Below are 27,930 nucleotides of genomic sequence, written 5' to 3' on the forward strand. Positions count from 1 at the left end.
CTGGCAGCACTGACCCTTCTTGAGTAGAACTGAAAGAGCTGCTGCGCAATGGCCCGTACTCCTTTTTAATGGGTTATTAAAATTCCACCTTCTCCCCCTCCCTCCAGTCCTGTTACAGTTTGGAGTGAAGGCACTTAGGGGAAAACAGCTGCAGGAATAACTTTTCCCTCTTCTTTCGGAAGGGCAGATGCAGCTGTTCAGCCCCTAAGTCTGGGGATTCCACCACTACTTATTTAGGGCCTGATCCTGCTCTGCTTAAAATCGGAGGCAAGATTCCTGCTGGGTCCAGAAGGGAGTTGAAGCAAGAGGCTTCAGGAAGCAGCAATCACACAGTACTGCTCCAAAATGTTGAGAACAGCAAGGAAGCATAAAAAGAGTAGGAAGACATTTGTCACAGAGTTGATTTGCCTACAGTCTCAAAGAACAAGCACTCAGCAGCTCAGTGCTCTGCTTGAGGAACAGGTTAAGTTACCGTGTTTGTGGTGGTCCTGAGTGGTTTTTTAAAGTCAGCTCTAGCATGTCTGCGTTCATTTACGGCTGTAGTGTTGACAGACTTTTATTGGCACCCTCTATTAAAAGACTGATCTCTCACGTTCAGTGCTCATTTTAGTTTAGATACTCTATGCGATCATAAGGGATAGTGGGTTTACTTCTTGAAAGGAAGCACCCACAGCTCTCAGTGGTATGAATTTGTTACTTGCTGCTTCTGAAAAACAAGGGGAAAAATGGAAGGTACTCTTGCTTCTGTCATTAGAGCTTGTTGCTGTCACCTCTGATTAATAGAGAGAAGGAGGAATCCAGGCACGTGTTGGAGAGGGTTAGGGTTTCTGTTCCATAGAGAAGTTTGAAGTGGTAGAATTTTATTCAGAATGAAACCAGATGAAAAATGAAAATACCAGAAGTCTTCAGAATGAAATTTGAGGGAAAAAAAGAGATCATCTCATGCATCTGAAAGTAATGGTTTGAAGGGTTAACTTAAGATAACTGTTTTGAACAGACGTGTCACGCTAATATGTAGCCATCAAGTGAAATTGGAGAGAAATGCTGATTCAGGATGAAAATAGATTTCAGTCATTTTTGAGGATAATATATATGTATATACATATATATACATTTTTTTCTGAAGTTGATCCTTTTCCTTATAAATTTGTGACTTAAGTAAAACCATATTTCCTGACAGGAAAAAGTGTTTCCAGAACCGTTTCTACCAGCCCTATCCCTGATGGCTTAACAGTAACAGCCTTCCCTTCTGGAAATTCTGATCAGGTTACGTGCTGCCCCTCCAGCCGGAACGGATTCCGGGTCATTGGTCCTCTGGGTTTACAATTTGCTTTTCCTGAGTGCTGAGCATTCTCTTTAGTGCACGTGTACCCACCTTTCACTTTGTTCCTTGGCAGTAGACGGCTCTCTGTGGGTTTGCTGTATTAATGAACAAAGGAGTTTGTGGCTGTGCTGCTGCCAGTGAGCTGAGCTGAGGCATTTCCCCTCCTGTTTCTCAGTTATTTCCCTGTCAAAATGCTTAAGGTTGCTTACACCTGTGTTCCAGGTGTGAGCTTAAGCTAAACTCTACAAGCTGGCTCCTTGGCAGTTAGTTCAGGTTCATGACTGCTCTGCAGTAGAACCTGCTTACAGCTCAGAGCTCTGCAGAGGCAGGAAGCAGCCAGGCCTGGTGTGTACCCTGGAAATGATTACCCTTATCTGTAAACATTCAGCAGGGCAGTGTCCAGAGAACATCTGCCTCTCAAAACTGTTAATGGGCCTTACAACCTTCAGAAATAGCAATCACTGTGCCAGAGTGGCTGTGAAAGGGCTAACCATCCATACAAGCTAACTGACTGGTAGGTTAACTTCCATTAAATCACATCAGGTTTGAGTGGTCAGACGAGCATTTCCATGTAAAAAGCAATGAACAGCAATACTGATGAGGGATAAAACACCGTGTAAGTCTTGAATTTGTGTAAATAAATAATTGCATAAATAAATAATAACAGCAATTGGTGGTGGGGCAGGCACTACTAACTATTGAGTGTGTTCTCTGTGCTTGAAGAATTCTAGCCAAAAGCTGTGTCTCATTAGTATTTCATAGGGAACACCAGGTTGTATGTGAGTGTGAGGGTAGTAGCACATAACTTCTGGAAATCTATTTGACAGAGAGCCTTTGGGGCTGTCTGTGAACTTGAAATTTTGATTAAAGTTCCCTTTGATGAAGAAAGTAATAGAAGAACCAAGTGGCTATACTATGTCTCTCTGCTATGGTCTCTAAGGAGCATATCTGGTCAGACTGTCAGTAGGATGGTAACTGGCTGGTGTCTGCCTGTTTTCCCTGCTGCCAGCAGTCTAAACCTGCGTGTAGGTAAAATCTGGTGTCTTCAAAGCCAGAGGATATACAGCATGCATTAATGGTTACTCATGTAGTCACTTGTTGCTTACAGGTGTTGTTAGACTCCCAGGCCATCTCATTACCTCTTTCATGAGCTGACTTGTATCACTCTACTATTACTTATTTACTACTTTACTCCCCAACAAATCGAGTCCCTTTGGCTCTTGGTGTCCCTGTGATGGATCAAACTGAAGCTTGATGTTCTGGAACACAAGGTACCCTATGGGATCCTGGACGGTTCCTGGTCAGGTGGGTGAGCTTGCCAGCATGGAGTGTCCTGACCTTGACCTGTAGTCAGTCTGACCGTGGCTGAAATGGGAGTTGTGGCACAAGGGGCTGACTCAGAGTACAGGAAGTCCACTTGTTATAATGAACATTGAATGAGGACCTGTGAGCTGCACCCTGTCTTTAAATGGTATTGGAACTTCAGGGTGAAATTCTTAACGTAGCTAAGCTCAAAGATTTAATCCATACTGTCAGTGACTGTGGTTGGATAATGCATTTTTAAGATGGGTAATTACTAAATTCCTTAAGCGTTATGATAAATCAGAACTGTGTCATGGGTATGTCCAGTGTCTGTGAACAGTCTACAGAGTCTGTCAGCTTCTGAACAGTTTATACTATAATGGTGGGCAAAGGTAGTGGCTTCTGATAGAAGAAACTGTTTTGAATGCAGGCTTAATCCCAGCATCCAGCAGGCTCAATACTAGCAGGTCCTGTGAGGTCCTGTGCAAATAGGAACAGCAGAGCAGCGCTTATAGACCTGACCTGGTTAGATATGTATACCTCTTTGGCATGGACAGCTGCTTAGTCTATCAGTTTAATGCATGTTTTCTAATGTGGGAAGGAATTTGCAGGCCCACCCAGTACCCTTGAAATCTATACATGTTCCCGAGCACTTCTTCCTCCCTAGCTCTACGTGCAAAATAGAGTGTAAACCATGTGTAACCCATGTGATTAGCAGAGTGTGGCCTCCTTGCAGAGCCTGGCACCCGTCCCAGCCAGCCGAGGTGCTGAAGGAAGAAGTCCTCTGAAGTAAGTCACTGTGGTGGGGAGTGTCCAGGCCTGCGGCTTTTGGTACTCCCTGTTTTGAAAGCTTTACATAGGCTGTCAGATCTGCCTTCTTTCCAGTGTGCAGAAGAAGACTGCTTTCAGATGTCCTTTTAGTTTTGTTTTTTTTTTTACAGGACTCTCCTTCCTCCTCTTCTTCCTCCAGTTGGTCCATTTCATTGAGAGCTTGTAGTGCATTCTTGGGTTGCACAGTATGTTAAGGAAAACTTAACACTGTATACATGGCTCAGTGCTGGATGAGGGCATCTCTCTCTTGCCTTCTGATGTCTGTTGAGTAGTCTCTTGCCTGCTTGCCTGAGATAGTGGTTTGGTTCTGAGAACCAGTTATCAAGCTGCAACACAACAGCTTGCAAAAGAAGTGACAGTATCCCAGCAGAGCAGCTTATCTGCAGCTTTGCAGGCCAAAGACTTTTCTTTCAGAGCAGAATTGAAATGTCTTCGGAAATTTGCCATCAAAAAGAAAAAAAATAATGGGGAAAAAAGGGCATATCTGCACTGCCTCCTTAGCCTCAAATCTCCCATCTACGTGTTTTGAGGTAAAAGCAACCTCATTCCCCTTCAGCAACTCACATGCCATTTGAGGACTCTGTTACCTTTGCCTAGGGTCAGCAGTACTTTATTCTTTAAGTAGTGTCCATTACCTTGAGAATAAGAGTCTACTCTGTGTGACATGAAATGGGGTTTCTATGATAGTAGGTTCTTCAAATACCACACAATCCACTTCAGTCACTCTAACAATTGCTCTTTGTAGTTTGTTCTCCTGATCATGATCTGTGGAAATGCAAGATCAGTCTCACTTGCAACCATATCACTAAATCACAGCCAGAGGACACATTTCCTTCTTGCAAAGGCTGCTCCCCTAACTGTACTTCTTCAGGCAATTAATCTTTCTTCATACACTCCAATTTGCTTTCCATGTTACAGCTCACTTGATGGGTTGGGAAACAATCAATGCCAGATGCGCATTCCTTTCAGGCAGTAAATGTTCCTCCAGCAGTAAGCCATGCACTCCAGCTCCTTGTTTTATTAAAACCACATATGGTTTCCATTTGCCCCTAATTGGTCTCACCTCAGCTTTGCCATATTCTCTGAGTGGAACACTTAGACTTATGGCTCCTTTGAATGCTTCCAAAGAGCTCTGAGAAGCCAGAGACTTGCCTGTCCCAACTCAGCTTCCTCTTGCCCTTCATATACTGTGTCTAGAAGTACTTGATCTAGAAATGAAGACCGAGTTACATTTTACTCCCCCAGTCTCATGCAAACCAAAAGATAATGGAAAAGGTGTTTTGAGTGGAGCATTGCCTGACCAGCTTTGAGTCACATACATGTCATTTCTATCCTTTGTTGTAAGTTGGCTCTGGAAATGTATTTGCATGTTGGTTTTCCTTCCAACACTGCCAACCTTGGCTGAAAGCAGTTCTTTCTTGGGTAGCTGTTGATGACAGAAGACGAGGAAAAGTGCACTCTGCTGAAAACATACTTTACGGAGGATGGCAAGGTGCTGCTATGCTGTGTTCATTGGGGGGCTTCTTTCATTTCCTCCATTCACAGCACTGTTCCTTCCTTCATTCTGTCATTCAACTGCTGCCTAGACCAATTCATCTGTCAGTAACTACTTAAATATTTAGGTGGAAGAGGGGGTGAGGGGAGAAGAGGGGCAGGAGGAAGAAGCATGCCAAAAAAAGGAGGCAGCAAAGTGGCTAGTTCACAAGAGCGTGTTTTGTTCCTCATTTTATTTTGCCAAAAGATTCTGAAACTGTAAAACACACTCATTCTGCAGCCTGCAACAGTGCTATTTGCTTACATTTGTAGCAAGCCTAGAACATGGTGTTGACGCAAGCTGTAAGTTTAACCTAGTGATGCATGTAACTTTTATGACCCAACTAGCTATGCTCTGCCTGTTCTAGCTAATTTCTTGGTCCTGCTTGGCTTCCCTGAACTCAGTTAGGTGTAACAGCTAGTAAAACCAAATGGCTTTTTTTTTTTGTTCCCCCCCCACCCCAACTTTGGCTTCTCTGTGTTTATCACAAGGTATTTCCTGAAACTAGTCTCACTTGGCACAAAACATACCATCCACATATAGATCATAAGAATTCTACTCGGATGGAAATGCATTTTAAATCCCTTCTTTCTTTCCCCTCCTTTCAATCTTTCCTCTGTCCTCCTAACAGACTACCTGTGTATGATGGGAAAGCAAGAGAGCTAGCAGGAGCTGGATGTAGTTCTGGGTAGCTGAGGAGTTTTCAACAATACCAGATACAGGAACCTGAATGAAAGGTCTAAAATTGAACTTGCAGTTTGTTATTTAAGAGAGACCTCTCTTCCTCTTTGGTCCTAATGTATTTCAAAGACAATCCTGCTTAGACTTGCATAAGCTGAGAGGCACAATACAGAGAGGGCATAAAGTGTTACTGGTGCTGTGTTAAAAATAATATCTAGTAAATAAACTACAGGAGAAATGCCATGTGCAACCCAAGTTCTGCTTGTCACATGTAACCTTGCAACCTTAATTTGTGGTCTTGTTAGGAGGATTAGCTTTTTTTCCCAAGTAGGAAAAGCCCTTCTAGAGCAGTTTATAGTATTTTGAACTGATGGGAGGTTTGATGCAATTGATCTTGAATGAAAGTGTGCATCGCTCCTGTTTTGCAGTTTTGGAAATGAGAAAATTCAATGTGTTGTGCCAACAGGATCTCAGAGGCTGGGAATTCTGCAGAGTATAAAGGAAACCTGGTTAGTGTTTAGCAATTGCAGTTAAGATCAGTTGGTTCAGGCATAGCTTGGGTCTGGGTGAAGCCATTTAATTGCCCTCTGCTTTTTGGGGTGGTTTTCAAACAGCAATTAAAACCTTTTCAACATGGAAAAGGCTTTTTTGATCTGTTAAACAAAGGCCAAAAGTAAACGTCATTAGTTCTAGTTAAAAAAAAAAAAAATGGAGCGATAGATATCTGGGTGTTTTCCTTCCTGTTTTTGTTTAGGTTTTTGTCAGTCAAAATGTTCCAACAAACTTGGCAGCTAATTTGCTGAAATAAGTGTGAGTTTCTTTCTGCTGTGGTATTATCGTTGCAATGGTCTGATAATTGGTGGTGACTGAGGTCAAGGGGTTGTTCCTTCTCTGTCAGTGCTCCTTAGAGCAATACGAAAAGGCAGAAGATGGAGATTTAGCCTGCCAGTTGGGAAGGCTAATTGGGACCTAGTTTAATGGTGAGGGTATAAGAGGAAGGCAGCCAGCAGCAAACTGCTTACTTTGCTATTTTCTATGTTATTTTTTTGCTTTCTTGATGAGCTTCTCTGGCAGTGCTTTCCAGGAGCTCTGCTGGCCTTGGATTATTCCAAGGCAATGCAAAAAAGGTTTTCTTTGCTCATGTGGCTTTTGCTGGAGGTCGTGGTGGAACAAGGCAAGAGAAAGCTCCTCTATTGTATCATATTCTCAGCTTCAGTCTTTGCAAGAAGCCTTCAAATTCAATATGTTAATAATTCTCTTTTGGTTACGTAGGAGGATAAGACTTTAATTACAGGCAGACAAGGGATTTGTATCTGTTTTTGCCTTTTCATGAACCCCCCGCTGCCATCATCATCTTCCCTGTGGTTCTGCTGTGCTGTGGAAGTGGAGAACAGGGTGAGATGGTGTTTTCTTGTTCCAGAGGCATCCCCACCCGCTTGCTTCTCACACAAGCTTACAGCCACCAGGCAATTTAACAGGTTCCCAAAAGGTTGCATACAGTTGGGCCAGACTTCCAGTCCAAAGGACACAATCCTCTTGTAGTTATGGCTCTCTGTTATTAGGGATGCAAGGAGTCTTGGTGTTAATGGCTAACAGGTCATATGGGGGAAAGGAACATAACATTATGTCCCACCTTTAGTGTCAAGACAGCATTTCCAAGCACACCCTTCTGCTGAGGGGTTGTTCTGCAGTCCAGCTGCTGGGGTAGCTAGTGGCCTCAGGACAGACAGCCTTTCTTAGCCTCCTGGTCACATTGATGCTCTGCATATATGTTATTTCGCTGCTATTTGGATGCCTAAGAATGGGCTGAGAGAATTATTTCTCCCCTATGTCTTCATTAGTAAACAACGTGAATCCTCCACATCCTTCATTTGCTTAAATGTAATGAGTGTGCAGCTCAGCCAAACTTCTCACTTAAAAATACCCCTATTGCACACTAGTAGGAGATCCTGAAAACAATAATAGAATTGTAGCATGTGTTATTCTCGTGAGACTTCCATAATCATTAGTCACAAGGGAGATGGGTTTGGAGCAAATCCTGGTCTCTGAAGGCAGTATGCCTCCACTGAAAGCTGCTGTTTATGGATGACAAAGCAGCCAGCTTGCTTGGAAGCATCTGGTTCTCATGGTGTGGCTGAACATACAACTGGGATTCGGGGTGTTAGCTCCCACACGTACAGCTCCCTCTCGTTCATGTGAGATTTGTGATAGTGTCACCATCTAGTGGCTGACCCCCATAAGGGACAAGCTTGAATTAACAAAATATGCCTTTGCTTTTCAGCTGGGGGGAAGAAGAGCTCCTGCTACATATGTAGTAGTGGTTTATGCCTGGATGGAATGGCTTCATAATTGTGTGAAGTGTGCCCAGTTCTCTCACTTGTGGCCCTAGTCTTCACATTGTGACCATAATGCCCTCTGCTACCAATCATTCTTTAAAACTGTATCATTGCTGGACAAGCAGCCCATACAGTTTCTCCTCTCTGAATCACTATATGGCAGCCACACTTATCAAGATTTATATCCCCATTTAATTTAACTTTTCATAATAATTACAAATCACTCGTGAGACCTTGCCAACTGCTCCAGTCCCACAAAGTGACCTGACCCAAAACCCTGACGTACTGAGAAACATTAATCTCTGCATATTTTTATAGGCAGTACATCAAAGGAATTGTGGTTTAAAAATATGCAGCTATTTTGGTGACCACTTGTGTGGGATAAAGTTTCCCATCAGTAACAGCAGGACTTAAACAGAACTTCAGGGAGAAAGGAGTTCAGGGGAGCACTCACAGCACCTTTTGCCTTTTTCTGATGAAACAGTAGGAGTCCTCAGAAGCAAACAGTTGATTTCTCCAATGTATCAGGGACTGAATTTGCAGCATTTACGTGGCTGCAGTTCTGCAGCCTGTTCTGGGCTGGTTTGTGGTCTGCTTTCATGCACGGCTGATGAAGCTGCATGTGTAAGAGCAGCCTCTGAGCAGTCCCATCCATCAAACATTGTTTTCCTCTTACTCAGAGGCATCTAATCCTCAAGTGGTGGAAACTGGAGCATCCTTTGCTCCTTGGCTAACAGCTTGATTTCTCCTTTAATATGGGGAAAAATGAGGTAGGGCGAGTTCCTTGTTGCTTCCAAGCTTTTTGGTAGAGGAAGGAACTTATCTGAAAGCTTACTGTTTGGATGATAAAAACAGGTTATCTGAGGTACAGACAACTTGACCCGCTTTGCTAGAGGCTTGGAGTGACAGCCTACGCTAAGGTTCTTAATGGCTTTCACTAGGTGAATGTGCTGGTATGATTTCTCCTTTCTATCCTTGCTGGAGAGTAATAATCTGAAGAGATGAGGCCATCTTAACCTAGTCACAGATCCTTCCACCTGACTTTAAGGGTAGCAGCGCTGGATCTGGGATGCTGTTATGTGGTAGTGAAGATGTGTGTTTTGAATCTTTGGTCCTGTGGTGAAGCTGTTGATTAGTCCGTAAATCAAAGCTGCTTTCTTTCTGAAGTGGCTGTGCTACTTTAACCAGAAAGTTAAAGGGCTGCCAAACTAGCAGTTAAGTACATGAAGAAAACAGATTTTTAGGTATTTTGTCAGCAACTGGGAATGTGCCTGTCATCTTTAATGCTAACCATGGTTTGGCAACCTTAGGGTTTTGCAAAATTGCATTTTAATATGTTTCTTTCCATTGTCAGTTAGTTATCTGAGTTTAATAATCCTATGTTAGGCAAACACTAGTTGTTTTTTTTTTCCAGTCTTGGTGTGTTAGATAAGCAACAGATGAAGATAAGACCTTTCATACCCTTTACTATGGGCTGTGTTACTAATGAAGTACCCTGGATTTCACAGAGCATTAACAAAATTCTGTTCTTTTTCATTGACTCTTAGGCCGTCTGCTTACAGCAGTTTCACTTGTGGTGGTGGTTGGGGGAAACAAAGGGAAGTACCTCGTTTTCTGAAGCTGTTTGCAATCCTCAGGGACATCTGCAGTGTAGCTATGAAGTTTCTGAAGGAGGGAGTATATTGAACTCTGGGCAGCTCGTTAAATAGTGGAATCAACAAAATAGTACAAATTTGTATGCTTTTACTGCCATTGGAAAATAGAATCATGAAAAAAAAAAAAAATTGAAGTTTGATACTCAATAAACAGAAGTTTTGTTGGACCTTTGAATCAAAGCCAGCAGCACTGTCTTACTGAATTTAAAGTTTATTTGAGAAGTCTGGCTAAGGCACAGAATGTAAATTGGACCAGAATGGACTTGTCTTCGTTTCACACCATCCTCATGGAACAATTTCCAGGGACTGGTGCATGTAACTAGATCTGTCTCTTTAAATCTGTTTTTCACATTATTTAGAAAGAACCATTTTAGGCGAGTGAGGACAAACAGTTTCCTAATCTTTCATTAATTTGATCGAGGTAGCAAACAAAACTCAGTGCTCCTCTTCTTACCATTTCTCTATGTGCTTCTACAGCTGTCTGAAACCTACAAGAACCAACAAAGTGTTTGTTTTATATCCTGTATGACTAGCAAATGGGTACATGAACTTTGTTACTGCTTTTATATATGGCTGTAATGCATATAATTGCTTGTTGGATTTTCCTACTTGCTAAGGAGCAGCTCCACCTGTTGATCTCTCTTCCATGCTTTCCTACTTCTTAATGCCCTCTGACCCTGGGGGTATTCAAGGAACAACTGGATGTAGTGTTGAGGGACATGGTTTAGTGGGAGCTATTGGTTATAGGTGAACGGTTGGACTGGATGTTCTTTTAGGCCTTTTCCAACCTCGGTGATTCTGTGGTTCTATGAATTGTTGTCTCTGATGCGTTAGTACAACCTCTGTAAAAGGAATACCTCTGTCCTGCACAGGGAGTTAGGATCAGGACCTTTGTAGGCTCAGGAGGAGGGATATATGTAGTCCATTTTAGTTGCAGGATTTCCTGGAAACACTGGGCTGTATTTTCAGCAGAGATATGTTTGCAATTGTGTTGTACCAATATAAGCTTCATGCAAAAGTGTTTGGTACCTCCTCCCATGAAAAAATGAGCTTTTATTAGACAGTGTTGTGAGCATGTTGCAATATTTGGATTACTCTACTAGAAGAATGTTCATGGCCCTCATGGTGAGAAGCACAATGGATGCATAACTTCAGAGGCAGGATTTACATGGGCATGTTGTAGTTTTGACGTTTCTCTTCATAGAGTTTTGAGTTCCTCATTTGTTTGTTTTTGTTGGCTTGAGTGGCTTTTGGGGTACAGTTTTCTAGCAGTGACTCTTCTCAGGACTGGTCTTCTCAAATCTCATTTTTTGCTGCTCTTGTAAAAGTTAAGCCACTTTTGGTGGTTTTATAACAGAATGTGATTGTTCTATGGTAGTGGGTTTTAGCTGAATAATTCCTGCCCTGTTACTAAGCTTTGCTTTCCTCCTGTGATGATCAGGTGATTTCAAAGAAGAGGATATATATCACAGTAGTTTGTGCGGTATGCCCAAAGAATACAGAAGTGGGAGAGTGCTTCACTAAGCACTGACTGTAAGCTACCTGCTAGATTTGTTTGACAGACCTCAAAATCCTTAACTGTTTGTTTGAGAGAGCTGTTTATTGGGAGTCTTGTGGTACCTCAAGACAAGCTGCTGTAGGAAGTCCCCAGATATGAGACATTGCAGTGTGCTGTACTGGGTTGTTGGGTTGTTGGGAAGCAGAAGCTGCATGGGGCACCTATCATGCAATTCTGTATGTTGAGATTCAAGGCATTCAATATTAATTTCATCCCATTGGCTTGGTGCAAACATTTTTTTTACCTTGTCTTGGTCCCAGCTATAATCTGTTTTTCAAATTGGAGAGGGATTTCAACACAAATAATGCTTGTTCTTAGTCTTCACACTTAATTGGATTTCCTTTAAATAAATACTTTCTTTGGCATCCCATTTTACATGCCTCTGTTGCATGTGAAATTCTAGAATAAATTAAAAGGAATGTTGGCCTGGAGTTTTGTTTTACAAAACAGTTTATCTGAGTGGCTTTTTTGAAGTGGTGGGTCCAGCCTGAATCTTGTGATGGTTTCTTTATCTAAATGCAAAGTTACTTATCAGTTGTATTTTTCCTCTCTCGTGACAGTGATCCGTGCTAAAGTTGTGGGGAAGAAGCTCATGAAAGATGGACCATTTGGAACAATGCGATACACAGTCAAGCAGATGAAGGTATGTTTGCAGACTTTTCACATGGGTGTTGAGATAAAATAATGGTTCTAAGTAACATGAATGAATTATTAATTAAGTTAATAATGGTTCTAAGTAACATGAATTAATTATTAATGAATAAGCTTGTGTGCCTATTTAAAGAAACAGCCCCTCAACTTTCTTTTTGTCAGTCAGAATGGAAGGTAACCAGCAATTGATAGAAATTTGCCTGAGGCGTGGGAAAATAGCAGGGAGAGGTCACTTCTGACATGCAGTCATACCTGCATTTCTCCTGTATTGTTAACATATCTGGTAGTAGAGGATGGTAGATACTGGAGTCATGTTTGTGTTCAACGTAAACAGTGTAATACTGTGGAGACAAGCTTTTTAGTGCAGTGTTCTCTATTAAGCTCAAAATACAGTGCTGGGGGGTCTGCCAGCCTTGGAAATGTGCTCTTCTTGCCTTGTTTTCTTTGTGACCACCAGTTACCACAATGGTAATTTTTTTTCCCACTTAAAGAGCGAAGGAATCTTATAGCAAAATCTCTTATGTAAAGCTAAAGCAAACATTTTTGCTCTCAAGTATCATCAGCTTGGAAGTGCTGTTGACTCTGTAGGTGGAAATAGGTGGATCTCCTCCACCAATTGTCTGCTTTCTCTACTTTCTGTCTTCAGAGCCCCGATCTCTTTGGTGTAGAAACTGCATTCAACCTGTTGCTTTGAATTTTTTTTTTTTTCCTCAAATTGACCCCCATGTTATGTAATGCTAAAAATCAGCTCTATGTTGTTTTTCTTGGCTGTGCTATTCCAGTCATAAGACTGGTTTATGTCTTTAGGGGGAGGAAAAAAAAAAAAGGGAAAGGAAAAGCTTGGCAGACTCTGAAGAAATCTGAAACATATTAGACAAAGTAAAGGTTCAGAAAAAACAGTTGCTTGCCTCATAACAGTAACTCTCTTTATAAGGAAGTTTATAGCTAAGCAACAAAACTGGGAGGAGGAGGCTCAAAGCCTGTTGCATAAACTATCGCAAAACTGCACACGTGGCCAAATCTGGTTCTGGCACAGCCCTTCCACTAGAGTGGAATGCCTCTACTTTGCTTAAGAGGACACAAGGTACTGGGCTTACTATTTTCTTTATCTTTAAAATTTCTTGTTAAGATTCAAAAGGGAATATATATTTGATAAACTTTGTTTTTATTTATTAGTATCATAAAAGCAACTGGTTATGTTGGCAGCAGCAGGACAGTGCTGCCACTCTGTTTTTTTGACAGCTGTCCCTGGTTTAACCAGTCTTGCAGCACTCTCTGCTGTTCTTTTCCAGCTTTTACTGTCTAGCTCAACTGGTATACTTCACAAAACTATGATGCATTGACTTCATCAACTGTTCTTTTCCTAATTTCACCCTCATTTGTCCAGGGCCCTTCCCCTCCCCCTTTCTCAGTTCTGTGCTTCATTTCTAACATGTGGCTATGGAGGAACTACAGTGGTGATCTAGAATAACAATAGTCCCAATGTGAGTTATTACCCTCTTTTTAAAAATTATTATTAGGAGTTTAATTATTTATTATTACTGCTCTTCTGCCTGAGCACAGAGATTTCAGATGTAAAGCACTTGCTTTGCAAGACTGTGAACAAAATAACGTTTCTTCTTGTCCCAGAAAGAGCCCCTAGTTTTCCTCCCAGCTTCACCTGAGGAGCAAGGTCAGCATGACCTTGACATCAGATGACATTCATGAAGATATCTTGACAGCCAAGATTTAAGAAGGGAAATGAATATGGCTCAGAAAAGTGCAACACATTTTTCTGGGAAATCTGTCATAAGATGGTGGTGTAATGCTAATAACTCCCTCAGAATTCAGTCCAAGTGGTTGGTGTTCCACTGTCAGAACAAAGAAGGTGATCCATCTTTGTGTAGTGTAGTTGACTGTGTAAGAGGCACACTGATGTTCCTGTGAGCCTTGGAAACTGTCATAGGGTGAAACCAGCTCATACTCCATCTGGTAACAATGCAGCCTGTCCTATTGTCAGCCAGTAAGATGCAATGTCAAAAATCTCTGGAACAGCATTAAATAAGTGCTTTTCATCTACCTAGGAGCTTGCAATGGTGTTAGTGCAACAAGTAAAAAAGGCATCTTTGTCTCTGTTGACAAGGGTTAGAGCACAAGCCCAGGCAAGGTGAGCAGAGCAGGAGCTACTCTACTGTCAACAGACACCACTGTGTCACTATCTAAAGCATGGGAGCCTGTCCTGGCTGTTTTCCTTGAATTAAGCCTGCAGCACAGCACCATGGTGTTTATAGTAGATACCGCAGTAATCTGTAACTTCCTCATGCCAAGACCACAAGAGAACAATTGTCTTTTTGCAGTAGAAGTCCCACAGCATTTTGATGGGAAGCTGCATGTCCAGCAAGGACATGAGTGATTTTAAAGGGAAGACTGAGTATTGGGCAAGCTGCTTCTATTGCCATGTTATGCCCTGCTGCACTAATGATGGGCTGGTGAGATGTTGCATTGCACAGACCTTTGGCAGAAAGGAACCTGAAGCAGTCGAAGTGCTCAGTAGAACTGGAATGTCCCAAGGACGCTGTTCTTGATAAGCAAACAAACCAAGTGACTTCACCAAAACCCTGCTGTCTTTCTGCTGAGCTTAGAGGATTCAGTTTGAAGAAGGATTTAGCTCCACATGAGAACGATGCAGCAAATATCTCTTGCTTGCCCCAGTGAAAACTGACTGTACTCCTGCTGAAAGGAAAATGAAGGCAGCCTATGGCTCTGTGCAATTGCATGGGAACAATTCTGAAGATAAAACTAAATGTCAGTGGTGGTTTTTTTTGGCCACCTATAAACCTGCCTGCACCTGCGGATGAAAAATAAACAAGCCTTTTAAGCCTAGTTGTGTGCACTGAATTGCCTGTGAAAAGCATTGAATGCCTTAAAAGGAAATCAGTTATATTTCTTTCACGGGTTCCTAGAGTTTGCTGTGACTGATTCTTGCTCTCACTAACACTGCTGAACTTGTTGCTGAATTTCGTAATTAAATCAGATTGGGGCCTAAACAGGAGCACAAGGTCAGCCCTCGGGCTCAAAACAGTGCCAGGCTTTCTAATGTTCAGGCTTGTTGTCTGAAAGGGCCTTGTGCTTTTTCTAGCACTCCCTACTTCTTATTGCTTTCTCAGATAATGTAAGAATACTTGAAGATCACATATCAGAAGTCTGTACAGGACTGATATAATCCTTGTATGCTCTGTGCTGCTGCAGTGCATTCTGAGCATGGTTCCAGAGCTATTTCAGGAAACAGCAAAGGAAACAAGGAGACAGGATCCTTCTTCTCCATGTGCACGCGCAGTGCTGGTTAACCATGGCAGCACTTAGCACAAGCTGCCAGAAGCAAGGAGGCTTTCTTTGATTTGTAGCTTATCTGCAAAATTAGCCAAAGGGGGTGAAGTTTGATAGTCAGAAGAGGGAAGAAGTGGGGTGGGATTCATTTTGTTTGATTTTAGATGGACTAAGATGAGATGTTAAGACTTCCCTGCTCTTGTGGTTGTCAATGGAGAGATACAGGAACCAGTAAAGTGTAATGTAGCCCACCAGTTGTAGGCAACTATTTTGTGATGGGCTGAGTTGTTCTGGAGTTGCCTTTCATAGAATCACTAAGGTTGTAAAAAGACTTCTAAGGTTGCCTAGTCCAACCATCAAGCCATCCCCACCATGCCCACTAACCAGATCCCTTAGTGCCGCATCCACGCGGTTCTTGAACGCATCTGGGGATGGTTACTCCACCACTTCCCTGGGCACCTGCTTGGCATTTGACTAGAGAGGGTGTTTAATTCCTGTGAAGCACCTAGATTTTAGGCAGATGAATTTTGGCAAGATGACTCCAAGCTATGGCATCTAGCACAACCTCACATGGGAGGAATGGAGGAGAACCATCACATCACAGGCAGAAGTTAGTCATGCAGTAGGAGCCACCACAGTACTTGCATGTGTGTTGGGTAGTATGGGTCTGTGAAGGGAATGCTGACACAGCTGGAAATAGAGCAGCACTAGCAGGCATCACCATGTGACACTTTCTAATACTTTGTTCCCTGTCATTTTGTTTCCGAAAATACACATTTGTGGTGACAGGAGGACTCCGAGGGTAGCAGTTAGAAGAGAGGCTAGTTTAGTGGTTGGTTTTCTTCTGACTGCCCTAATAGCACTTCCAGGATATTTAGCTCGTTCAAAAAAGAAAATGCTTTATTTGTTTTGAAAGGGGACATCTGTAAAAGATTGTGGAATTTTCTGTTTCCTCCCAGTTGTCAGAGGGTGAGGCGGGCCCTGTCTGGCCCAGCCCCGGGCCTGTTAGCATGGCGGTTGTTGCTGAGGGCTTTGAGGGAGGCCGGGCATGATGCCTTCAGCAACCCTGGCGGTGCTTGCTGTCCCTGACACTCATGTGAACTGGAAATTAAGCATGGGAGTAAAAAACTAGATGCCACTTCAGTGTTACCTCAGGGGCAATTATTTTGAGCTTGCTGGTGCAGAAGATGCAATGAGTTGGACTGCAGGGGTCCTGTAGGAAGGGGCTGAGATGTTCTTCTGAAGAATGATTAATCTAGATTGTGAACCCTTTTACAAGAGGAGCTTGTGCAGGTAGCTCAGATCCTTAATTAGCCCTATGCTCCTTGAAGCTTAGCAGTCAGAGTGACTCAGGTCACTTGTATTGCATGGGCCAGGCCTCCAGCTCTCTGTGGTGGAGAAGACTGGACAGCCCCAGCCATTATCTTAGCTAGTCTTATCTGCTTAGATGCTGCAATCATAGCTTCTTGCTGTGATGACCACTAGCTTGGGGTCTGAACACACGATCTTCAGTCAGCATGTGTTTCCCCACAGTACTACCCCTGTGAAGCAAGGCAGAGTTGTTTTGCAGATGAGGAATGAAAATGCACTAAAGACTAAATAACTCATCCAAGGACACATAGGATGCCTGTGCCAGCACTTAGATCTTCAGCTATCTCAATGGTGATTGGAAATTCTGAGTAGATCATCCCATACCAATAAAACTGCAGGAATAAAGTAGAGATGAGGCAAGGTTCAGTTCTTCTATATTCAGTGTAAGGCTTTGCTGACCTAAGAATATAGTGCTTTATTCCAAACATGATCTCTGAGCTTCTGTTTTTACAGTATGATTAATTTTTAAAAAATGCTTTCCTTGCATATTTGTTGGGCGTAGAAGGCAGGCTGGAAAATAGAAACCCTCTGGAATGTCTTTTACTGTACACAGCAGTGCTGTTACTGAACTGTGATAGCTGCATAAAAGGCTGGTTGGAGTACTGTCAGTAAGGATACTCCCTGGATAACCGTAAGGTGATTTGACATGGAAAAATGCACATAGAAAAATTGTAGCTTTTTGTTTGTTTGTATATGCAGTACCTGGATCTAGCATATGAATGTCTTCTCTATCAACAAAGCTAACAGAGAAAAGGGTAGGTTAAGAAAGACTGTGAAATTGTGATTCTTTCTGCCCTCCATTGTTTTCCTTTAACTTCTTAATGTTGGCAACTCATGTATCTTGCGGCAGGGGAGGAAAAAGAGCCTGAATAATTTGAAATATCCAAATTCTAAAGATGAAATTTGGAGGAAAATTATCCTCAATGTTTCAAAAAAAGGATATGATTTATTGGGTTCAGTGTATGCTTGTAATGGTTACCTCATTGCCATGCACAGACTCTTTATACTACTAAACAAGTATGTATGAGTTTCCCTAAATGGCAGTGGTAAGGTCAAGTCAGATAAGGACACTTGCTAATTCCTGATTGACTCCAACTGCCAGTGTGTCTGTGAGTTCATATTTCAGTTAAATTGAACTGCATCTTGGCTTCCACTTAACGATTATGAAAAAGGAGAAGAAGCATAGAGGAATTATGTATACATGATATTGTTTTCATGGCAGCCATCAATAACAGGCTAATTTTAAGTAGAATTCTATTTCTGCTTTCATTAGAGAAACGTTAAATCCTTGCTGAGGTCAACAGGAGCTGTGTGTGCTAGGCATCTGAGAAGTAGGCATCTGGCTTGATGACTTGGATCAAGCAGCAAAAGCTTGAAGCTCTTACAGCACTGATACTGGAAAACAAGATCATTGTTTAAAAGAAAATAATCCCCTTGTTCACAAGAAATTGTTTAAGTCACATGAATGAGAAAGAAGCCAAACTTGAACCAATTTCTCCCTGATTATAAGCTACATAAAGGAAAAAAAAAACTTGTTGAGGATATTGGCAGAGCTTGCTACGTTCGTACTTCTTTACTCCCTTCGTGCCACTAGAACTAATGAGAGCAGGGAAAGGGATCCCCCTGTAGAGTTGTACAGGTGGGTATTCTGTCCTGTGAGAAGATTGTTAGGGAGACTTCCCTCGGAATCCAGCTAGTACTGTTAGTCCTTCACCCTAAACAGTAAAATTCACTGCTTGCTGCCACAGTCCAGAAGCATATATTGTAAAGAATCTGAGTGAAAAGTTGTTATCTTAAGATGACTTAATGCCTTTTTATTCTTTCTCTAGATGTACAGGGGCTTCCAGATAATGCCACACGTTCAGTACATCTACACAGAAGCCTCAGAAAGTCTTTGTGGTGTGAAACTGGAGGTCAACAAGTACCAGTATCTGATTACAGGTAAAGGACAATGTACTTTGTAATCAAAATCTTCCATTCTATACATATGGCTGCTAAAGACATGGCAGCTGTGTACACAGCTCTGTTAAAAGCCTTCCAAATATTAAGGTGTTCACCAGTGTCTTGGAGTGAAAAGACAAGGGTTGATGGGCACAATCTGGAACATGAAAAGTTCCATCAGAATATGAGAAAAAACTTCTTTAATTTGAGGGTAACAGAGCACTGGAACAGGCTGCCCAGAGAGGTTGTGGTATCTCCAAAGGCTTTAGCAAGGGATTGGACTAGATGACCTCCAAAAGGTCCTTTCCAGCCCATCCTATTCTGAGTACAGACAGCTGAGATAAGAGATGCAAGGAGATAAGTGATATGATAGTCCTTTTGAAGGTGCCAATTCACTTAGAGTTGCTCTATTGTTGAGACAAACTTGTCAGTATTACTCACCTGTATGTTGGTGCTTACAGCTGGCACAGCAGTCCTAACTTACAGAAGTGCTGTAATCTTTCTGGTCAGAAATTCCCGAGCCAGTTAACAAAAAGAAAGCAGTTGTTGAGCAGGGACTGAAGCCAAACATGTTGAGAGCATTAGCGGTCTCAGGAAATGAGCAAAGTGCTTGAGCTGAGAAGTGCTAACTTGTGACTGTGTGTCTGTTTTCAAGGCCGTGTGTACGAAGGGAAGGTTTACACTGGCCTGTGCAATTGGTATGAGAAATGGGACAGACTGACTCTGTCCCAGCGTAAAGGACTGAATCATCGTTATCATCTGGGCTGTGGATGCAAGGTAAGTGGTGTTTCTAATTGTGTAGTGTGAAGATGTTAGAACCCTAGAGTTTTGTTTCCTCTAGCTGGTAATACCAGTAATAGCGAACAGCCAGTGAAGGAAATAAAGGACAGTGGTTTTTGCAAGGAAAATGGAACAGCTCAGCTTTAGTTTTGAGACTAGAGAAGAGATACATAAAAGTGCTGTGTCTATACCTTTGTAACTCCATGTTAGAGGTTAATTGGGATTAGGGAAGCCTTTTAGAATCCACACAGAATCGTTTGCAGATGAATGAAATCAGGTACTAAATGTTTGGCAAGAAATGGCCAGCTTTTTTTTCTTTTTTTTCTTTTTTTTTTTTCCTTTTTTCTTGTGCAGACAAGTTGAATAGTTAAAACCGGGCAGCTTGGTGGCAGTACCAAGATTTTGCTCATGGCCTCAGGCCTGCAAAAGCACAGCTAAAAAGCTCAACTTTTCTATACCCGAGAAGCCTCTTTGACTCTGGAATTACCTGTGTATGTGAAGTTAAGCACATGTTTACATACTTAGTAAGCTGAGGCTGAATTTTGATTTAGTGAGGTTCTAAGGAGAGGAATTTTTAATCCCTTGCTTCTGGTAGAAAGGCATTTTATATTAAGGTTCTGTGTCGCCTCACTGGTTTGCTCTTTGCAATTGCAGATTCGGCCCTGCTACTATTTGCCCTGCTTTGCCACCTCCAAGAATGAGTGCATTTGGACAGACATGCTCTCCAACTTCGGCCACTCAGGACACCAAGCGAAGCACTATGCCTGCATCCAGAGGGTGGAAGGTTACTGCAGCTGGTATAGAGGATGGGCACCTCCAGATAAAACGATCATCAATGCCACAGATCCCTGAGCACGCTGTACCTTCTTTATCTTCCCTCTCCCTTACTTGTGGCTGATCTTCCTTTGGACACTAACTCTTACCCGATCATGATGATGACAATGAAATTAGTGCCTGTTTTCTTGCAAATTCTAGCACTTCGAACACTTAAAAAAAAAAAAAAAAGAAAGAAAAAAAATAGAAAAAAAAAAAAAAAGGAAAGAAAAAAGTCTGTGCTACCTTACTGAATTTGTAGTAGTTACCTTTTCCATTTTTGATACCACTCGTTTTGGTCAGATGACGTTTGGGAGCTTACTTTTGCACACCAGAGGGAAAAACGGAGGAAAAAAAGCAAACCAAGGAGCTCTTGCTCTCTTACTCGTATCATTAGCTGTAGCAATATAATCTCTATTTTTTTAGGAAAAAAAAAATCTAAAAACTATGCCGATCAGGCACTGTATTCTTCTGTGCGCTGGCTTCCCCTCGCCCCTCTTCATGCACTAAATGCTGAAAATGCGTAGACAAATCTGTTTAAAGGAAAATAGGTTTCATTAATCAGATTGGCAGATGAAGCAAACTGAAAAGAAACCCAGCTTAAACTCTGGATAAAAATGACATCCAAGAAAAATCCTCCTCTATGGAAGAGATTGGCAATGTGATTGACTCCAGCAGTGGGAGAAATTCACCTGGTGTGTCTGACCACATCGTCTGGTAAAAGCATTGTTGGCTGACTGTCCTATCTAATGCAATCACAGCGTGATTGCAACAGCACGTTTAAAGCTCTGGCTTTCTCCGGAACAAAGGAGAGAGTGTTTTGTATTTTTGTTGTTTAAAAAACAAAAGCCTCGTCCCCTGTGTTCAGGGAGGTAAATCCACCTGCAGCAGAGCAGATAAAATGCTGTGGCATCCTGTTTTTGAACAGTGTCGGTCCCTGATCTCTTTGCAGCTCAGCTTCAACAGCACAAACAGCTTGTAAACACCTTAAGCCAAACATGCAAACATACCGACTGTAAATCAGTCACACGGGAGAGGGAAAGGGGAGACTTGCTAGAGCTCTTACTATAAAAAAATCTATTGCCAAAATAGTGTTTTGCTGAACTAAGATGTAAATACATACACATAATGACATAAGCTATTTTTGACAGGACGTGGAAATTCTTTGGTGTTAGAAACAAAAGAATGGTTTGATTGTGTTTTAAAGACAGAAATATTGACATTCCGAGTCAGTGAGTTGTTCTTAAGATATTGAAGCTCCAGTGTACCTGCAGTAGCGGCTACAGTCAATGTTTCCTCTGTACCCCAGCACCACAGTTCCTCCCTGCAGCTACACTAGCTGTGTTTGTTTATATGGTGAGAGGAAGTGTGTATGTGGGGGGGGGGGGGGGGTAGGCAAGGAAGAGTGGTCTCCTAATAAGTGCTGGCTGGGATCACAACATTTCAGCTGCCCAGAGGATTCCTTCTGTGTCAAGTGCTGTTTTCCCCCTCTAGGCACTGTAAAGCATAGATCTGTGCATGTGCTCATACTGTGTCCTGCAGTGATGTGGGAGGAGGAGCCTTACTGTCTTGTGCTTTGCTGTTGACTGGAGAAGTTTTTTTGTTCTATTTTGTTTTTTATTAAGAAAACTATAATATAATTTTTCTTATCAAATAAAAGTATTTTAAGTTTTAATGATGGTGAAGAAGGGGTTCTGACAAAATGGGTGACTGAGTTTTGAATGGGGAGGGTTTGGGCAGGGAGAAGATTATGCTTAACTTCATTTTTGTATTATTATGATTATTTATCTTAAGTTTCTGTATATCTTCAATTCATTCCACTTAGAAAGCAGAGCTGCCACCAGCAGGAGAAAGTGTTGCAGCGATCCCAGCCCAGGGCAATCCAGCATTTTATAGTCAGTGACCTTCTCAACTGTTGAAGAGTTGTTTGAGGCCTCTTTGCTAAATGGAAAGGAGTGGATGTCTAAGATAGATCCTGATGCATTTTTATGGCTCTTCTATGCTACCAGTGCTCTGACAGATGTACATGCCTTGAAACGCCCCACTCACTAGATGAATTGTTACAGCAAAAAGTGTCAGAGCTTCGTTTTCAGCATGAGCTTTAAAGGGCATTTGCAAAGAGCTGGTATAGGAGGCAACTAGGTTTGCTGTGTATTTCTTTTTTCCAGCTGCTCTGAGTGGCAATACAGAACTCAACACACTGAAAATCTGTTGGATTTTCCTGTGATTCAGGCTTGGAACACTTTTCAAAGCATCCTCTTCCCTGTGACTACTCCTAAATTATAGGTTGGAGATGAGAGGGAGAGTAGGGTGCTTCATAGCACCCATCATAGGTTCAGATCAAGAGCGTTGCCCCTTTTAGCAGAGTATGGGATCAGGCTTTTGGACACAGTGGGGCAACCTGTTTGAGCTGTGTACTGCCAACAAAATCTCCGAGGACTCCATCTCAGTTCTGAGTGCAGAGTGGAGCCAACCTGGCCAGCAGGGATGCTTCCACCCTCACTGTCTGCATTGTGTGGAGTCAGCGGTTCTGGAGATGCTTCTCAAGCTCAAAGTGACCTCGCAAAGCTGATGTTTCTTTGAGCTGCAGCCACTTATCATGGCTTCGGACGCTGAATGAGAATGCCTCTCGAAGCAGTGAGGTGTTGATTTTTCATGTAATTGCAGCTCTGCATATTTTACCTGTCACTGATTCATGTAGCTGTAGCTGAGACATCACAGTATTGCACTCAAATTATTGTGAAAATATTTTCATTCTAATGCTATGAGGGCTTGTGTCCCCAGGTAGGATATAACGTAGCTATGTGCTTTGTAAACAACAAAACAGCAACCACATTACCAGAAAACAAAACTGAATTCACATGTTATATTGCAGATGGTAAAATATTTCTGAGATGCATACAGCTAGACCGGCAAGGGTTGGGGTTTGGTAGCAAATCGTTTCCCTTGTTGTGTGAAGAAACAGTAGTTAAGACTTCTAAAAATGTGGAGCCAAAAGGAGGGGGAAGAATCCAGTAAAATACATTTCTTTTGGGAAGCTACTTAATTTTGTTTCTGTGCATGCTATCAGGGACGTGTGCTTTTTGGGCTAAGCTTTAGTTTGTGCTTGCATTAAGGACTTGCCTGAAGATTCCCTTGAAGTAGAAGGGAGCTCTTAACGTGGCTTGTATTGGTTTTAACTCAGACTCTAAGACTTATTCCTTTCTCTCTCTGCTCTCCTTTCTCCTATCCCGCTAAGTCATTACTTCCCATTGTGAGACAAAGCTCAAAGTGATCAAGAAACGTTTAGATGTTGTACTAAGGGACATGGTTTTGTGGGGAAGTATTGGTGGTAGATGGATGGTTGGACTAGATGATCGTGGAGGTCTTTTCCAACCTTGGTGATTCTATGATTGTTCTCAATTGTTAGAATACACCATAAGGGATGTGGGCACTGAGAAATGGGATGTGAGGAGGCAGGTATGAAGTTCTCCCTTAAATACTGGGTACTGGAGCATACAATGGCTCACACAAGTCACCTCTCCCGTGCTCCTCACTTCACCCTGCAATCAGAGGTTAGATGGAAACTATCAACTGCCCATTTCATGTGAGCATGATCTTTGGGCACATGTAGGATGAAGGCAACTCTGTATGCCAACATCATTAGAAACTCTCTTGCTTTTTAAGTTATAATTATTTATATTTTCCCTTTTTTTTGCTTGAGAGTGTTTTCCCCTTAGAAATATAAGAAGTATGAAAAATATATTGAAGCCTAGGAAATAGTTTTCCTTTCCAAAAAGGGAAGAGATGGAGAACAGGAACAGATCTGTGTTTGGAGTCCTCTTGGGATCACTGAGATACTGTGGTCCCCTTCTGTGGTAGGCTTCCCTCACCCCTCCGTGGGACAGAACTGCAAGTTTAGGACTAAAATTCTCATGTTTTGAAAAACTACATGGCCTTTTATATAGGGCTATTTGAAAACCTAAATGTATCACCATATCCCATTCATGCTGGTTGGAGTACTATCTCAGGGTGATTAATGGCAAACACATTGCAGTGTTTTTCACAATAAGGACTCAAAGTAGAAGCCTCCATGGGAACAAACCTCCATTCTTTCTTTGAATAAAATATTGAAAATGTCTGTTCTAGCTTAGAAAGGCAGGGGAAAACTTTTGCAGAACCTTTTTTAGTTAGAATAAGTTTCTTTTGGTGTTACCAGTCTTGACAATGAGCTTACCACTCCTCTAAGCACTGCTGCTTTGCCTGTACTGGTTTCCCATTCTCTCTGACACTACCCTTCCTTCACAGAGCCACTCTGCTGTTCCTGATAGCCATGGAAATTTGGGGAGGGAACCAAACCTGCGTGAAAAATCTTGTCCAGAAGGAATGTATTTGTTGCTAAATTTTCTAGCACTGTTTACAGTTTTCCTCCATGTTATTTATAAATTTTATATTCAGTGAATGTATATTGTCTTTTAAGGTAATGTTGCATAATGTTCACTTTTTATAGTGTCCTTTTATTCTAAACAGTAAAGTGGTTTTATTTCTATCACAGACATTCTGTCTCTGCTTCACTTATGTTAGTTTCTGCCCACTTTAAATGTACACAGATGGATTTGCAAGTGGATTTATTCATTTCCTTCCCTTTCTTGATACTGTTTATTGGGCTCAAAGCAGACATTCCAACTCCGGCAATTCTTGCTCTTTGGCGAAGACACCACCCTGTAATCCCACCTCCTTTCTGGAGTTGATCTCTTGATGACTTATCATAAGCCCAGGAGGAACAAGAAATTGTTTTAGAAGTTAACATATCCTACTTGTTAATTGGCCATAGGGGGTCACTGCAGAGCAGGGCTATCATAATGACTAAGTCACTTAGCACCAGTAGGGCCTTAGAAGAACAGTTGCCTGATTGCTTTTATTCCTAGTAAGCTAGGGGACTGTTGAAATGTACACACCCATAGCTAAGGAATTGGAGATTCCTTGTTCAGATCTTTTCTGCTGTGAAATATCAGAGCCGTGTGTCTTTTCTTTAGGTTTACTGCTTAAGGCTGGGTAAAAATGCCCTCTTGCCATGAGAAGCAAGCTTGAGAGAAAACATTTTCAACTAAATTAAAATACAGATCCAGGGGCAGCAAGCAAAGCACCCATGTTAACTCATATAACTTGAAAACACCTCCAGGAAAGGAAAGGAAAGACCACGGAAGGGATATTGTTATAATTCCTGATACCTTGAGAAGCTGATGAACAGTGTGCAAGTTTCACATATATTTGCTTGAGTGCTGACTACAGCTTTCTTGCCTTAAGTGCTCACACTCTCAGCTCCGGATACTGAAAACACGACTAGAAAGATCTTAGGAAGTTATGTAGACTCATTCCATTTTTCCCCGAGGCAGAAGAAAGAAGCTGACCCCCCCCTCCTACCCACCCCTACATCTGGGAAGGGCAGGTTGTAATTTGCCCTAGCAGATTGTTGCTTGTGTAAATGTTTGGAAAGAGACTGATTTAAATCAGATTACTTCAACTTGCACATCAACAATAGTGCATGATCAGATGATATTATCTACAGTTTTAAAAGGTTCCTGTATTCTTTGGGAAGTAAGCAACAGCATCTGCAAGCTGGTGATAAGTTACACAGATGACAAATAAGTGAAATTAATTAAGATCAGTGCTTCACTAAACCAAACTACGATACTGATTATAAATGTGTTTACATGCAAAGGAATCAGATTTTGAGACAAAAAAAAAAGTAATGATAAATTGCCAGGTAGCACATTTGCAGTGAGAAGCTTAATCAACTCTTCAAAACATATCATATCTGAAGTAATGGCCAAAGTCACAACTGTCCCCAAAACAGTATGCGTATCACAAATCCCTCTTCATAAATAATGAGGATTAAATGCAACAAGATGTATCGATTACTTTCTCTTAAAGATCTGCAACCAACTCTTGCCCAGTACATAAGGACCATCCATTTCTTTGTCTTAAATGCTCACGCAGCTCTCATCACTGCCATACTTGAGTGTTTCACAGTATGACTGTACTTACCTTCATCATGTACATGTGCAATATGAATGAACTGCTTACCCTACAGCACGGTTAGTTAGAGTGCACAGAGTATCGGAACAGTGATAAAAACTAACACCAAGTTTGCAGTGGGCATTTCTGCATCTCCCATTGGAAGGTGCCCTAAGAGGTTGGTATGGTGCCCAGTAGCCATGTGGCACACCAGGTGCTTCAGTGTTGGTAGGAAGACCAGAGCCACAGGGCAAAGGAAACAATATAAGCTGAGAACAACCTCTGTTTTTGGAACTCCAGTTTTCTTTGACTGCCTCGTAAGGCTGATAAATATTTCATGGATGGCAACCTCATGACAGACCAAGCAAACGTAAGACAAACAACTATTTCTGCCCCTATCCCAGATACTTTATGTATCATAAACAACTCTAGTTTGACAGGAGGGGAAATGGTTTATCTGAACAAAGTGATTCTGTCCTCTATGGGATGAGCTTTCTTGCTAGCAATTCTCTGTAAGCAAAAATTGAGGCTCTTCCCAACATACCTACCACTCTCTCATGCCCAAATCACATTTACTGCTTCTCTCCCACCCATGCTGGAATCAGAAGAAAGCACAAGTACTCACCATCTGCTTATGGCTTGGGAAGAAACTTTGCTCCACGAGAGGGAACTTCTCAGGACCCAGAGAGCTGAAGATTTTAATGAGCTGAGAAAACTTGGGAGGGACAGAGGGGGACCAAAAAAATAAAAACAAAAATGGAGAGAGTAGATGTTAGTGGCTTATTGTGCAACAGGTAAAAGCTTGCAAAGTGTTTTGGTACTGGTGAAGGAGGAGAGTGAAAAAATGTTATTATGCCTTTCCCACCTTACTTTCTTGAATGGAGAAAAGAACAGCAAGTAAGAACTTGCACTAGTTACCCAGGGCCAAACTGAACAGTATACACAACCTTGGACCAAGGGATGGAGTTCAGGAGCCAGAAGGGGGTTGGTCTGGGTTTAGTTACAGATCTACTAAGAACAAGCATTAAATTCCCTTCTTGTTAGAGGAAAGGGCTTAGAGGCACGACCAGGCAGGAAATCACTTGCGAGCAGAGAGAAACAAAACCAAAGCTTTTCTTTGTATCTGTCCCACAGCCAAAATAAAGCAAGACATATCTACCCGTGGTGCTGAAGGGAAAGAGAATAGCTAAGGGAGAAAGATGACAAGAGGACCACCAGGTCTGTGTACCAGATCAAGGAAGCATGATTGACACTTTTTCCAATCATAATTGGCACTTATTATGAACTAAGGGTTTCCCAACATCCACCCAAGCAGAGCATAGCCATGCCCCACCTACATGTCCCAGGTAGCCATCATCCCAGTCTGTCAGCTGAAGCTTCATTATCACCATTATTATCATCCTCATAAACTGTTTGTTATTTGGGATTGTGCCCAGCCAGATTGAAAGTTTCCCACAATAGGAGTATTCTGATTTCTAGTTATGCTCCAGAGACCCAACAGAAGTTTAGCACAGTGAGTTCCTGCTCTAAAATGACAATTTCTGAATAATCAGACTAATCCATACATTGTCTGCAGCCTCCCTACATAATACATTGATCAGATGGAAAAAACAAACAGATCTGTCTAAGATAAACCTGATACCTAGAGATAGTATGAGAGTTAGCACAGATAAGGGAATAAGAATTGACATACATATTCAAAACCTTCCAAATCTTAGAAGCAGATGCATGGATTCTTCACAATCACGCATAGAGCTACACCCTTCCCCCTCTGAAGAGATACAGCCCTGTTCCCATGGACAGTGCTGAACTGGCAGTGCTGTCAGTGATGTGGTAAGACCAGTCTTACA

At 41.9% G+C, this 27,930-nt stretch overlaps 2 protein-coding genes across 4 annotated transcripts in view; one reads left to right on the forward strand and one right to left on the reverse strand.

The window, feature by feature from the left end:
* The window catches only part of TIMP3 (TIMP metallopeptidase inhibitor 3), a 36,403-nt gene extending 11,783 nt beyond the window's left edge, over window positions 1-24,620 (forward strand). Inside the window, exons 1-5 of one of the 2 annotated variants that reach the window (XM_085539565.1) lie at window positions 3,397-3,415; window positions 11,782-11,864; window positions 18,379-18,490; window positions 19,146-19,267; window positions 19,925-24,620. In XM_085539565.1, coding sequence (XP_085395691.1) covers window position 3,415; window positions 11,782-11,864; window positions 18,379-18,490; window positions 19,146-19,267; window positions 19,925-20,122 — 516 coding nt within the window. In that variant the 5' untranslated portion in view covers window positions 3,397-3,414 and the 3' untranslated portion in view covers window positions 20,123-24,620. Of the gene's footprint in view, window positions 1-3,396; window positions 3,416-11,781; window positions 11,865-18,378; window positions 18,491-19,145; window positions 19,268-19,924 lie in introns of those variants that run through there. The other variant, XM_015863707.3, reaches the window with a different exon arrangement.
* Window positions 1-27,930, reverse strand: part of SYN3 (synapsin III) — a 191,540-nt gene that overhangs the window by 102,294 nt on the left and 61,316 nt on the right. For both annotated transcript variants that reach the window (XR_014943349.1, XM_015863657.3), the window contains exon 6: window positions 26,706-26,795. Coding sequence is in view for 1 of the 2 variants with exons in the window: in XM_015863657.3 (XP_015719143.2) it covers window positions 26,706-26,795 (90 nt within the window). In the remaining variant the exon portion in view is untranslated. The remainder of the gene's footprint in view (window positions 1-26,705; window positions 26,796-27,930) is intronic.

Source organism: Coturnix japonica, chromosome 1 (assembly GCF_054131305.1).
Source record: "Coturnix japonica strain WE chromosome 1, WE-NBRP24, whole genome shotgun sequence".
Classification (NCBI taxonomy): Eukaryota; Metazoa; Chordata; class Aves; order Galliformes; family Phasianidae; genus Coturnix; species Coturnix japonica.